Source organism: Lissotriton vulgaris, chromosome 5 (genome assembly GCF_964263255.1).
Source record: "Lissotriton vulgaris chromosome 5, aLisVul1.2, whole genome shotgun sequence".
NCBI classification, from domain to species: Eukaryota; Metazoa; Chordata; class Amphibia; order Caudata; family Salamandridae; genus Lissotriton; species Lissotriton vulgaris.
Window position 1 is genome coordinate 638,317,385 of NC_141693.1, and position 15,328 is coordinate 638,332,712.

Here is a 15,328-nt window from a genome sequence, read left to right on the forward strand (position 1 = left end):
GGTCTTCTGTTGCTGAAAGATCCCTTCTTTACAAGGTGAAGAGGTGTTATATCCCCTTTTGACAATTTACAATACAGCGCACCATGGCCCAAGGATTGACAGATGCATCAGAAATTCTGACGCATCTGTTGACGGAAAAGTCACACATTGCTGGAGTCTTGTCGCAAGCACGGTGCAATTCCAGCAATGTGTGTTGTGGTCTATTCCCAATACACTGTGTCACTCCTTATGCCTGCTTCAAGCAGGCGTACGTTTTTGACTCAGTGGCATCCTAAAAGTCACGCAGTGAAATCTTGCAGATTTCACTGCGTCACATTTATGAGGCTTTCCTGTGGTGGAACGCCTACCCTGCATATATTATACCTGACTCAGGTATAATGTCATGCAGGGCTTTACAATGTGACGCACCTCGCTAGATGCGTCACGTTGTAAATGGGCCGCAACTTTTACGCCATTGCTGCGTCACAAAAGCGACGCAACGACGGCGCAAAGGTGACATAATGGGCTTGTAAATTTGCCCCCAATTGTTTACAGCTGAGCACAAGCAACTGGAGGATCATCACTAGTCTCCAGCTCGGCAAAGTTCAAAGTATCACATGTCCAGAGTTGAAAATAATGAATGTTGCCATATTAATAAGGAGTGTAGGTGGGACCACTAAGAATGTTAGCAACATTTCGAAAGCTGGAACTTTGTGAGTGTTGAAAACATTCCCATTGTAGTATGCCACTCTAAATAATAAGCCTGGGTGGAGTTTGTGGAGATCTGCGTAGCAGAACTCTGCGAAGTGACAAAAAAACTCTGCCAAGCTACGTGCAGTTCCGGGAACGGTGGAGTGGGTTACCTCGCGTCTTTCGCACTCATTTTTTATGCCGAGTGTTTGCCCCATATTATAAAATCCTCGCGAACACAGCCAGTTACTTTAAACGGGCGGCTTGAAGCCCATATTATCATTTTTTTAAAACATGTTGGAGAAACTCTCCGCAAGGCTTGCATCTGAAATTTGAACTTAGACCGCTGTGGTAGACTTTTGCACAATTTACAGATGACTTGCTAATGTGCTAAACATGGTGAATTAAAGAAAAATCAAGGAGCATATTTACAAGAAAGTGATGCATCTGTAGAGATGCGTCAATTTTTCTCCGCCATCATGCAAAACCCTTGAGTCAGCACGTATGCGATGAAATTACAATACAGCGTACCATGGCGCAAGGATTGACAGATGCGTCTGAAATTCTGACGCATCTGTTGACGGAAAAGTTATGCATTGCTGGAGTTGTGTCACACGCACAATGTAATTCCAGCAATGTGTGTTGTGGCCTATTCCCAGTACAGTACGTCACTCCTTACGCCTGCTTCAAGCAGGCGTAAGGTTTTGACGCAGTGGCATCGTAAAAGTCACGCAGTGAAATCTTGCAGATTTCACTGCGTCACATTTAGGAGGCTTTCCTGTGTGGGAACGCCTACACTGCATACAATATACCTGACGCAGGTATAATGTCATGCAGGGCTTTACAACGTGACGCATCTTGCTAGATGTGCCAGGTTGTAAATGGGCCGTAATTTTTACGCCGCTGCTGTGGCACAAAAGTGATGCAACAATGGCGCAAAAGTGGCACAAGGGGCTTGTAAATCTGCCCCAATTGTTTAGGGCCGAGCACATGCAACTGAAGGCTCATTACTAGTCCCCAGCTCGGCAAAGTTCAAAGTATCACGTGTTCAGAGTTGAAAATAATGATTGTTGCCATATAAATAAAGAGTGTAGTTGGGACCACTAAGAATGTTGGTAACATTTCAAAAGCTGGAGCTTTGTGAGTGTTGAAAACATTCCCATTGTAGTATGCCACTCTAAATAATAAGACTGGGTGGAGTTCGTGGAGTTCTGCATAGTGAAACTGTGCGAAGTGACAAAAAACTCTGCCAAGCTACGGACAGTTCCGCGAGCGGCGAGTGGGTTACCTCGCGTCTTTCGCACTCATTTTTTGTGCCTGGCATTTGCCCTGTACTATAAAATCATCACGAATGGCATCTCATACAGTGCAAGAGGGAGCTGCTTCTTTCTGCTGCTCGAGTAGTTCTACTCGAGCAGCAGCTTACTCAACACGAATGGGAGGTTTTTCACCGCGAGAGCTAGCGACCATCCGTGACTGCCCACATTGAGCAATCCTGCAGGGAAGTGGTCTAGCATTGGATTTTCCTCTCTTGAAGTTCATCCCCAAACTTTTTGCCTTTCTCCTGTATTTTGTCTGACCTGTTTTTTGGGGGGTTTATGACTCTGGGCACTTTACCACTGATGATCAGTGCAAAAGTACATATGCTCTCCCTATAGTAAATTGATGTATGGATTAGTGACTCCAAGATTGGCTGATTTGGTTTACTTGTCAGACCCTAGTACAGTGCCCTGAGTGTGCCCAGGGCTTGTAAACCAAATGCTGCTGGTGGGTTTGCAGCACTGGTTGTGCCACCCACAGAAGCGGCCTTGTAAAATGTGTCTAAGATCTGCCACTGCAAAGCCTGGGTGCAGTCTGGTACTGCCATGTTGACTGGGCAAGTGCACCCACTAGCCAGTCCCTAAACCTTCCCTTTTCTTCATATCAGACACACCTATGGTAGGCCCAAGGGCAGGGTGCATTGTAAGAATAAGGTAGGACATGCCCTGGTGTGTGTGGTAGGTCCTAATAGTGAATTACAGCCATTTTCGTTTTTCACTATTGCAAGGCTACCTGTTCTCCATAGGCCAGAATGGGCAGTTAGATTATTACATCTTGTAATCGTAAATGACTCAGGGAACGCGGCAGAAATTCGAGTTTAGTATGCTTGAACTCAGAATGATAAAATACAGTTTTTAGAGAAGTTGATTTTAACATTCTGTGTTTGAAAATACCACTTTTAGAAAGTAGGTATTTTCTAACTTTCCAAGCCTGCCTCTGCTAGGTTGTGTATTCCTTGGCTGGAGTTTGAGTGACAGGGCTGGGGGATTCCAGGAGACAGGTTGAGTCCGCCCAGTGGTGAATAGAGAGATCTGCATCTAGATGGGAGGGAGGAGTTGAACCCGGGACCTGAATAGGACTGTGCCTGCCCCCCACAGTGCTGGCTCCACCCCCTGTGGTGTGTCTGATGTCTCTTCCCTGCACTGTGAAAGGAGAGAAGGAATTATGTAAACAGAGTGCTCCAGAACTTTTTTGGACCGGGCAAAGGCCCTTCTGCCTTCAGAGGACAAAGGATTTTGGGGTATAAATATTGGGACCCTGATCCCAAGAAATTAGATCACTTTTGGACAAACAAGAAGAAACCTTTGCTGAGGAGAGGAACCTGAAGAAACTGAGGGGAGACTATCCCTAAGCTGAAGTGCTGCTTGGGGGATTGGCCTGCAGCGGTTGCCTGACTGCCAAAGAAAGGAGAAAGAACTGTGTGTGCTTTATTTTTAACTTGTGAAGGATCTCCAAGGGCTTGAAACAGAGCTTGCCTCCTGCTGAAGTCTCAGGGGCAACAGAATTCAAGCCCCAGCTCTCCAGAGTTCTTTGGAAGTGCCTGCTGCTGTTTTGGGGCCTTCTGAGGGACTGCGTGTCACAAGGAGCTGGAAGCGCAACTCAAGAGGAAGAAGCATGTCGCCGTCACAGTGGCTGCCGTCGCAACTCCGAAGGAGGGTTTTGTCGCTGTAGCTGACGCATTGCACCGCATCGAGAGAAGCTTCTCGCAATGAAGAGGAAGCATGTCGCCGTCGCTGCTGTGGCCGTCGCATCGTGGATGTTGCCGCAGCAGCTGTCGCATTACACCGCATCAAGAGAAGTGTCTCGCAAAGAGTAAGGAGTGTGTCGCCCTCGCTGCTGCTGCCGTCGAATCGTGGATGTCGCCACTGTAGTTGTCGTATTGTACAGCATCAAGAAAAGCGCCTCGCATCCACGAAGAAGCTTGCAGCCGTTGGACCTGCTGCTGTCGCATCTTGGATGTCGCCGCTGTAGTTGTTGCATTGTGCGGAAGCCTCTCGCAACGTCGGAGAAAAGTGTCGCAGTCGAGGCTATTGCCGTCACATCACTGAACCAGGGTGTCGCCGCTGCAGCTCGCGCATCGAATTGAGACTTCTCGCATAATCAGAGAAGCGTGCCGCATCTGGAAGATCTTCACGTCTTTATTTCTTTGCACCGGAACTTTGCTGCATTTCCATAGCTGCAACACTTTTTGTAGTCCCGCATCATAAGGTACATTGACTTAAAGTGTTGCATCTTAAGAACTGAAGTGAACTAAGCTAAAACTACCATTTTAATTATAGTATTGTGGATTTTTGTCGTTTGTGGTCTTGTGCTAAGTCTATATAAAGAATACTTATGTTTAATTTACAACTGTGTGGTGTCCATCTGTAGTGTTGTCACTGGGTTACTGTATGTGGTCACAAATGCTTTACACACTGCCTCTGAGATAAGCCTGTCTGCTTGTGCCAATCTACCAAGGGGGTGAGCAGGGGTTATTTTAGGAGTGTACCCCCTTTCCATGACTAGAGACAAGGGTCCCTATTTGTCACAAGAACCTACCTGTGTAAACTAAAGACCCCCAAATCTAACATGCTCGCCGCACGAAGCAGAGTTTTTCAGAACTCTGGAAGCTCAGCAGAGCACGGAGTGCAAAAAACTCAGTGAATGGAGCGGAGTTCACCACCCAGGCTTATTAAATACATGCATATATAAGGGAAGGCAAAAAAAGAAAATGTACAACTGTAGAATGAAGCGGAACAGGTGTATGACTCACTATCTATAAACATTCTCAAATCAAATGTGATCGTTTTCTAGGTATTCAATGGGACTTTTGCAAAGCCCTTAGAATAAGCAAATCTATGAAAATTATAGGTTTTAAGCTATTATTCTTAGAGGGCCTCATTATTTTGACTTCAAGTGATAGAACTCTCATATAAATTAAGCATTATACTATTTGATTGCAAGCTCCTGTCTATCATTAAATCAGAATTGCAAGGGGATACTTTCGATATTAACATAATTTTGGATAAAATTACTTGGCAATTACACTACATTGTGTGGAGCATTTACCACAAGGCACCAGTGTCTACCATGGAACTTCCATTTCTTTAAAAAAACACTAAACAATGAACAAAGAGCATTATAAATACTGCATTGAGCTTACTCACTTGGTTCTGAAGTAGAAAGCTGAACATATAACTCCCACAACGACAATTCCAAAGATGATGCAAGATATTGAAAGAACCTGTCGCTGGTATACATCTTCACTCTCTGCAAATGAGGGAACATGAACATTTTAACATGCTGTTACAGTAATGCTTCCTTCATTGACAGCACCGTAAGATTGAAAAGCAGATCACATTTTTAAAAACAAGGGAATAGGTTCTACATTTTTTGTGGTTATTTACAGGTTATCAATAAACAGCAGCGTCCCATGCAGGTATGAGCTGTTGGCCTCAACTCCGTATGTTGAAATACCCCCTCTCCCAAACCGGCCGCACCGCCCCACAGTTCTTACCTGCAAGGGCAGCTGCTGTCGATAAATCAACAAATTCAGGGGCATATTACCAACAACTAGCGATAATTTTTGTCTCTAACTTGTTTAGAGACAAAAATTATCGCCGCACATCGGCGATTTTTATCGCAGATAAACCTTGCTATTAGCAAGGTTTATCGCAAATGCGATAAAAAACGGCCGCAATGCATGAATATCGCTGAAAAGTCAGCGATATTCATGCATTATCGAGCAAATGCTATTAGCCATGTTATCCACCTCCCATTGGATAACATGGCTAAGAACTGCTCAGGGCAGGTGTTAGCTTTTGGAGATATTCGCGCTTAGCGCGAATATCTCCAAAAGTTGGTAATAGGAGATAGCGATGTTAGGGACTGTTTCCAGTCGCTAACATCTTGGCACGCCCACTTCGCATGTCATTAGTGATAAATATCACTGATATGCAAAGCGGGGCCCAAGATGGTCGCTATCTCCTATTAGCTGTCACTAACTGGTGTTAGCGACAGCTTGGTAATAGGGAGATAATTTTATCTCCGCTTTCTTGGCTTTTAAAGCCAAAAAAGCGGAGATAAACCCCCTTGATAATATGCCCCATAGTATTTATTTACCATATGACTACATACATCAATTAGAGGTCGCCATGTGTAGCAACTGATATTTCTTAAATCTTTTGGCGCTACTAGCATATCCCTGGCAACCCCTGGTCAGAGGCAGAAATGCAAAGAATTAGGGGGGCATATTATCAAGAACTGCGATAAAATTATCGCCCCTTTGGCGGCAGGAAACTGCCCATAAAACGACAATCATGGGCTTGGTAATTTTTTCTAGTGAATTCCCATAGCAGCCAGGTTCTGGGATTAACCTGGGCTGCTATGGGAATTCACCAGGGCATACTATCAAGCCCATTATCGCCGCTTTAGCGGCGGTTTCCTGCCGCTAAAGCGGCAATAATTTTATCGCAGTTCTTGATAATATGCCCCCAGGTTCTCTAGATGCTATAGCCCATAAACAGCAAATAGTAGTTGATGGCCTAAGATTTGAAAAAGGGTTATACTATCGCTACACCTGGCAAAATGGCAAATCAAATGTCTAGCTGGGCACACAACTTCCTTCTTGTACTGTTACTGACTAACCATTTAACATTGATGAAGAAGAGAATACTGGATAGCTCACCTTGCACACATTATCTACTGAAACTCATGGCACAGCTGGACCATTGAGCGGTACGTAATTTGAGGTTGTTGGATTACATAACAGGCTTTTAAGATACATTCAATTGCATACTTTACTTAATGAGCAAAGCTGATTATGTAAACAGGGATACAAACCTCTTCTTGCAGGATTCAAAAGTATAGCTTTTTAGATGCAAAACCCGGTTTGACTACGTTAGTAAATTAGTCTTTCTACTAAAATCCACGGGTGTAGTGATCCACCTATTTTACACCCACACACCAACCCTTTATGCAAAGTGGCTCATAACATCACAAAGAAATGCAAAGCTATATTTGTACCAAGAAAAGGGCACCTTTTAAATGCAAAATAACTTTAAACTGTAAGTAATACCAGGGGCGGCTGGTGACATTTGAAAGTGGTGAGGCGTAAAGTTATCGCTGTACTGTAAGCCACACTGAAAGGAAAGCTTATGCCAACATGGGGGTCACATTGAATCGCAATTGCGCCAGTGTAGACGCTTGCAACAAAGATCAGCAAAACCTGGGGTTCTGAAGTTTACTTTGTACGGACCGGCCCCTCTGCAGATGGCAGCTTTAGTAGTGCCACTGTGCCAGATCTTATATCAACACAACAACTCAGAAGAAAGAAATTTAACAAAATGAATACACAAGAAAAAGGCCCAGAGTCAGCCCCATGCAGCCTGATTAGAGTTAACGAAGCATACATACAAGTAAACATTCCATTTACTGAGATGAAGTGCGGACAGTAATGCAACGAGGAAAACAAACACTACTACTTAATAGAAATAAGTTAAACATATAAAAGTAGACTGCAACTGTAAAACGGCAACATAATATCTGGACATCATTTACAGATGCTGGTGTGTACAGACAAGTGCATCGCTGGCCCCCCGGGGCTCTAGGTCAGCAGAGATGGAGGAAAGCTTCCTGCCAACATCTGCACCGCAGGGGCTGCGGGGGTCGGTGTTTCACCCCCTGCTAACGCGCACTGCCCTGTTTTAATGCACCCTGGTAACCGCTGAATTTGCTTGTTTCCTGGCACCATGGAAGCATCACACCAACTTTCAGTACAACACTGAGGCCATCGCACCCCTGGGTCTGTAACAATGGTGATACCTGAGCGAGCCATAAACGGGGTGCACTGGTGGAGTAAACACTCTAGTATCAAAAGTAAGTACATCTCATGCAGTATGTATTGCCGATGAATGATATATCTGACTTCATTCATCACTTGGTGTGCCCTGCTGCTCATTCATCCTTGTAACACTGAGTGACTTCCCCAGCACAACTCCTGTTAGGATCCCACCGTGTGACATTCAAGTTGCACCACACCACTGCAGGTGATGCATTAACCACGGAGCTGTCTTTAATGACAAAGGAAGTGGGTCCCTCCCAGGCGGCGCCTCTGAAGCCTGTGTGGGCCCGGCCCGCCCTAGGCTTCAAGGACGCTAGTAAAAGTTGCGTATCGCTCTGTAAATCAGGGCAGAGAGAGCTGTGATGCTGGTACCGCCAGCAATAGCCTTGCTCACTAATGCCTCACTCTGCATATTCTACACATGCAAAATACAGAAATTGGTCTGGATAAGTGGCGGCCCCCTCTGGAGGTAGGCCAGGCCTCCAAAACAGATACAGAAAACCCTTTGCAGGTCGCCAAAGTAAAATGTCAACTGAAAACCCTGCGCACGTTAAAGGTAAGTAATGCATGGCATTCGTGGGGGGAGGGGGTTGCGCGGGGGTGGGTGGCAGCCTGGCAGGGATAAATAGAATAAATAAAAAGGAAAACTTACCTCAGCCGGTCCGCACCACCTCTGCTGCTCCCCTTGGTGCCTTCACCAATGGCCCGGCAGCCCCTCCCAGCCAATCCTGGCGCTGCCAGCAGCGCCATGCGTGGCTTAAGGCATGGCTAATCTTCACCCTCAGACCGCCCATTAGGAGCCAGAGGGGCTCCTAATGGGCATGCACAAACAAAGGAAAACACAAGAATGCATGAGTGGGCACGGTGCAAAAATTAGCCCTCCGTCCCCACTCATGCGCACTTGTGTTGCTGCCGTGGTGATATGACAATCATGTCAGTCAACATGACGCCAGACCGCCCACCCCTTCAGTCTCTGAAGGGGGTGGGCGGTCGGACGTCATGCTGACTGACATGATTGTCAGTTCTCCCTCGTGGTCTTTGAACTTAAGTAAACTGATTCAGTTTACTTAAGTTCAAAGATGCCGAGGGAGCTGCGGCCGGGGGGGCTACGCCCCCACGCCCCAATGGACTCACCGCGCCTGAGTAATACCTTCCCGAAACTGACTTTGCACCAGTGCAACTTCTTGGGGCCCTATTTACAACAAAGTGCTGCAGCGCGGCACCACTGGCCCTTTGGCTTTGCCATGCTGTGGAACTTTCAAAGCACAGCGATGCACCATATTTACAACAATATGGCACATCCCTGTGTATTCCCCTGCGCTGACGCACAATCGGTTGCTATGCGCCAAGCAGGCACACTTACGCCATGGTTCAAAGGTGCCTGCATTTCAGGGAGATTGTTTCTGTGCTAGAAGGGATACTTTCCTGCACAAAAACATAAAAAGAAGAGATTTACTCTTCCTATCTGTGCTGCAGAATGCAGCACCCCTAGAAAAAGGGAAAAGCAAACAGAAATGTTAACATTTCTCCTCGTGGCGCCTCGCCTGGATGGCGTAGCATTCTGGTGCATTTCTAGGTTTACGAATTATCGTAACCCCTGAAATGTGGCAGAATACATGGGTATTTTGTGGGAACACCCATAGCAACACCCATATCATACCCCTTTCACGAAAAGTGTTCAGTGAGAAGGGGTCATATTTACAAGGACAGGCAAAGCCATGATGGGTGGGTTTACGTGTCCTTGCAAATATGGGCCAGGAGGTTGTGCCAGCGGTGTGCCACAAAAGGTGACGCATCGGTGGCCCAATGGGCCTATAAATATGCCCCCTAGTATATGGGCCCCCACATCTTTTTTATTTTTATTGGGAACTACATTGAATCCGATCCGTAATTCACCAGATCCACATCATTCATTACTCTGAAGAAACATTAAATTGTTTTCAATTTTCAGAGACCAACCACGCCATTTTCAACTTTTACGGCAAAACAGTTATGAAACAGTCAGCTTTTGTTTTTGCCAAAATATGTAATGAATTAATGTTTGTATCATATGTAATTAATTAATGTTTGTATCCGTTATCCAAAGAGTCTAAAGCAGTTTTTTATTTCTAAATGTCGATCGATTCTCACGCGACATCTACACATAATGATCAAGGAGAATGTAGTGGACAGCTCATCTTAGAAAACACCATCCTCATGATCTCACAGCAGTGAAGATTCTGAACAAAGTATTACCCAGAGATTTTACTGTTATTGATCTAAGGGACTCATCACGATGGCAAAAAAAAAACACCGCCGGGCTGGTGGTGGCGATCGTTCCGCCATTGTTTTGAGATCTACCCCGCCACATTATGATGGCGGTGGGTATCGCAGCGGACGGAAAGTCTGTTTGCTGCTTTTCCGCTGGAAGCAATCGTCACAAATGCCTGGTAGAGCAGTCAGCATGCTCACAATGGTGGCGGAGCCTAGCATTCTCCACCGGGACAATTATGGTGCCGGCGGAAGCCAACCTTTCCGTGGCCAGTGTAGTACTAGCCACGTAGTGCAGTGAAATGCACAACATGCTCTTTTTAACATCGCAGCAGTGCTGCTGTCAGCAGCCACTGCCGCAATGTTAAAGGTGCGGAATCCGACTGCAGCGGTGGTGGTCCCATCATAATTGTATATGCGGGACCGCTGCAGGCATGGCAGTCAAACCCAATCACCGCTATGGTGGCGGGGAGACCAAGTCCGCCCGCCATCGTAATGAGCCCCTACATTCTCAGGGCCTTATTTAGAGTTTGGAGACTGTGATTCTCTATCAAATCATGACGGTTGCCCTCTCTGTCATATTACAAATGCTATAAGCTATAATAAACCTGCAATATGGTGGACAGGATATCGCTCACGTTTGTGACAGAGTGTCCTTTCTGCCGAACTGCAACTGCAATGGAGTACCCTCTCGGCTACACCCTCAGTCTGCCTGCCCAATTTAGAGACAGAAGAACCTCAATTATGACATACACTTCCGACCGAGTGTGGGCCATTGGAGGTTTACATACAACATCGACCATCCAATTTAGTGTGGCCGGTGTAATATGTTTTTTTTTGCTGTTCATCAACGCTGAGGGACAGTAAAGCAAAAATATAATGACCCCCCCACACCGTAGCAGGTAACCCCTATGTTTTGGGAGTCAATAGTTTTCGCATTTTTAAAACAAAATTCCACATGCTGATGGTACCTACCTATGACTAGAGATGTCCGCAGATATGGTGATTAGCAGAGAGGGTACTACGTTGCAACTGTGACTTAGTACCCTCTCCACCAAATCCTCAGTCTCCCTGCCTGATTTACACTTGAGCAGGTTTAAGTATGTTGATTATGGAACCTACTCTGGCTCCATCCCTGACGTACTCCTTCGACAGCTCGACAGAGTACAGGTCGTTGGACGTTGACACATAACACCATCTGCCCTATTTAGAGTAGATGGTATTATTATTTTTTTTGCTGTCTGTCACCCTAGTTTAAACCCTGGCAGTAGGGGACAGTAAAAAAAAATCACCACTGCACCATTGGAGAAAACCTCTGTGGTGTGTGGGTCATTCATTTTTGCTTTTTTAAAAAAAGAAGCCCACTTAGGGATTTGTTTTTTGAAACACCGAAAACGTATTAATGGTTTGCCAGGCAGCCATCAATTTGATGGTACAATCCAACAAACCTTTAACACATTGACAGGAACCAGCATAATGGCGGTTCCTGCCAATGACTAGAGATAGGCGCTGAAGTATTTTACATTGTCGCCCTGATGGGGTACAAACTGTACGCGAGTCAAATAAGGCTTGTAGACTTCTTTTAAAACTAGCTGTCACCTTTCTCTATTGAGTCTCCTTTTCTTGTCAATGATATTGACACAGTAGAACTGAATATTCTTCTCCATTTGTTAGAATCATTGTAACTCTCACTCAAACAAATTAATTTCAGCTTATCCATCGATGCATGTGCCTTGAACTGAGTGGCGGCTCCTCGAGGGAGTGCTGCGGGCGGTGTTGCAGGGAGGGGCAGGGTGGGGGGTAGTAAACTCTGGCATACGGCCGAATAGAGTTAAGTAAATAAATAAATAAAAAATACAAATTATATTGCGCGCGCTGCAACACCGATTGCGATGCAGCGCACGCAATGTCATTTGTTTTATTTATTTACTTAACTCTGCTCGACCATATGCCGGAGTTTACTACCCCCACCCTGCCCCTCCCACCCCTGCCTCAGCGCCCCACAGTACTCACTCCAGGAGCCGCCACTGCTTGACCTAATCGTCTATCTATAAACTTAAACTTAATTTCTTCTGAAGAATAACAGAATTGTGCACTGCTTTTCTATGACATCCTTTGTCTCTTTCTTAAAGGTAAGAGTATCAGAGTAATCTATTAGTTATGAGTTGAACAAATTCATTGGTATTTTGGAGTAAAATTGGGGAATCGTCTAGCATGTCATTTTGATTACGACTCACAGAATCCAGACTTGCAAAAATGTAACCCTCAGATTGCACATAATACTGGGTAATACTTGGATTAGTAGTCTGGCAATTAAACAGTCAGACTTTTTATTTTTTTGCAATGTAGGTCTTTCTGCACAACATTTACATCCCTTCATGTTTAAAAGTGTTTAGTGTTCAGGGACATTATGTTCAAATATCTTTTTTTTGTTGCATAGTCTGCGAATCTCAAAATCATAGGTATTTGATTGCAAAATACAGGTTGAAAAATGTACAATAGACAAATTCCAACCAGAAATGACCCATATATGACCCATAAAAAAATCACAATGTAAAGGGGTCACGTAATGGGTGTCTCCACTTGTGATTTGTTACGAAATGTGTCAGTGCTTTGTCTTTGCAGTTGCTCCCAACAGTGACATTCACTGAATGCCAACCTTTTATGTTCAAAGGCAGCTAATGTACTTTTGAGGAACAATGACTTCTTTAATAAAAATGCAATTCAATGAATGTGAATGCTGGTGTGGAAATCTGGCTCTATACCTCCATTCTCAGCCATTTCCTTATGATCACACACTCAGGCCTCCGAACTATTAATTATGTAATCGTTTTTGCTAATGACTACGAACGGGCTTTTTCAACATCGACTAATTAGAGCATACGTTTTTACCTGGTGAAGTAAATACCCAGCGGCGACTTCTCCACTAAGGCAGAGGAGCGTCACCCCACGGCTCTATGAGCAGTGTTAAAAGAATTATAGTTGTCATTTTCCTTCCTTTTCAGGTGCAGGGCAGGGTGGATGGGCCAGGCTGGCCAGTGCAGCGGACAGGGGGAGGAGTGTAAAGCACACTCTAAAGTAGGCATCATGGATTGGCTGGCCCAAGAGAGGCGGTCAAACCGTCGTGCGCACTTTGCATCTTCCCCACCAGGCTGCATTACACAGCCTGGCGAGAAACATGCAAAGAATCCAAGCACCTTTCCGAGCGTCGATCCACAGTGCTCAGACCAATCACAATGGTGCTTAAGGCAGTGTTGTAATTGGACAGAGGACTCTGGGAGATTGGGAGACTGGGAGCTTCCTGTTGCGGCATGGAGGAGATGGAGCAAGGGCAGCAGCACCCGGCAGCACCCAGGTAAGTCTGTTTAATTTGAGTTCAGGGGCACTAAAAAGGGGTGAAAAACAACACAGTCTTGTTAACAAGTAAATGGTCTTTTAAAGGCGTGTGAAGTACTCAGGTGTGTGTGCTATAAGACGGATGCTAGACCAGCCAGAGAGGCGACAGCTGCAAAAAAATACTGTGTGTAGCTCGTGACGCTGTATTAGCCCGGGCTGATACACACAGCAGGGGAGGCAGAAGCCCTTTGAGCCTAATGGGTGTTGCGCGCCTGCCTACCACCGCTTAGTAGCTGCCGCTACTGTAAATACCTCACCCTTCACCCCCCAAAGATGGAGATTGGCTGAGCTTTGAAATCCTAATATCCACCTACTTCATTTATTCACTAAAGTACAAGCAGGTGAAAATGTTTCTGTATTTAACAGCACTACAGGAAAAACAAAGGAAAAACAGTAAACATATTGAAAACCAATATTTGCTCTATGAAATTAATTTAATTAATTTTAGCAAATTCTTAACTACACAGGTGTTCTTATTTGGGCTATTATTGGGAATTTGTCTCCAAATGTGCTGGTTTTGGTTTAGATAAATGTGTGAAGATTGTGCAACTTTTATTGAGCTGAAGATATGTGTTCAGCAGACTACTCCCAGCTGATGAATTGTGTGACGAATGGATATCCAGTAAGGGGAATATACATGAGTTGATGGTGACGTGGATATCTTGTATTGTGAACTCCCTATCATCCATACACATAAACGGTCTTAAAGTACAGCCTGCACATGCTTGTTGTCAGTGGTGTACGAAGTGTGTTATTGGTCTCAGTGAAAGCCAACAATCTCCTAATCGGTAATAAAAAAATAACAACAACAAATGGAGTGAAATTGTTACTTTTCACAGCGAAAGCCGGTGCCTTTGCACCTGCTGTTCTATTTATAGCTACATCACGGATTCTGGTAGTTATTTGAGGCCTACAAGGACCCGACAATGTACTTCCTTCTAACCATATGAGTCTATCAGTGGGGAATTTTACAAATGTACTTACGCACAACACGATATCAACTTCATTGCTACAGTCCCAGCTAAACGGCTTTCTTTTTTTTACATGAAAAATGCCCCATTTTTGAGAATGGTTTTTCATTATAATATAAAAGCGTAGTAAAGATGGAATAATATTCCAACATATCAGTAACGAGTCAGTCTACTCTTCAAAAATACACCAGGGATGTACAATGGAAGAGCAGCATTGAGCTTCAGGGAGCTTTAAAGCAATTCCTATAAAATGAAGAACTGCAAATTACACCCACACAGAAGGATATTCTTAGAAAGGCAGGCTGCTACTAGAAAAATGTTATTCAAAACCTGAAATATTTGGATATCAATTGGAAGATCTGTCACTCCTTCTAATATAGCAAACCTTACGCCAAAGTATCAGTTCACTTCTCATGTTAGAATGCATGAATGCCAATCTCCACGCCTGATTTCTATGAAGTCAATAAACAACGAAGAGTTTGCTCCTAATCAGTTAGGCTGAGCACTTAAACATAATAGACCAAAAAATATGCCAGAACTGATGTATGAATTCAACATCAAATTTTGCTCATAAGTTAGAAAAACTCATTCCAACCTAAGATATTGCTAATAAATAGCGGTTTATTCAGTTAATTCAAAGAAAATTGTTTCAAACGAATTAATACATTTTATACAATACTACACCATTATATTATACAACACTCATTCAACTAGTCATCCATATCACATACATACAAAATCAGACATCCATATGTACACAGAATTAAAGAGTTATCACAAGGGAAATGAAAAAGAACGGAATTCAGAAAGAAAGAAACAAAGGCTGCTCAAACAATACTCATCTGTAATATACCATCTATCTATACATATATACACAACAAGAGACTAATCATGAACAACT

At 44.3% G+C, this 15,328-nt stretch overlaps 1 protein-coding gene across 1 annotated transcript in view; it reads right to left on the reverse strand.

Moving 5' to 3' along the window:
• Positions 1-15,328, reverse strand: part of NRG3 (neuregulin 3) — a 1,735,002-nt gene that overhangs the window by 181,023 nt on the left and 1,538,651 nt on the right. Inside the window, exon 5 of the mRNA XM_086922079.1 lies at positions 5,136-5,238. Within this exon, the coding sequence (XP_086778205.1) occupies positions 5,136-5,238 (103 nt within the window). The remainder of the gene's footprint in view (positions 1-5,135; positions 5,239-15,328) is intronic.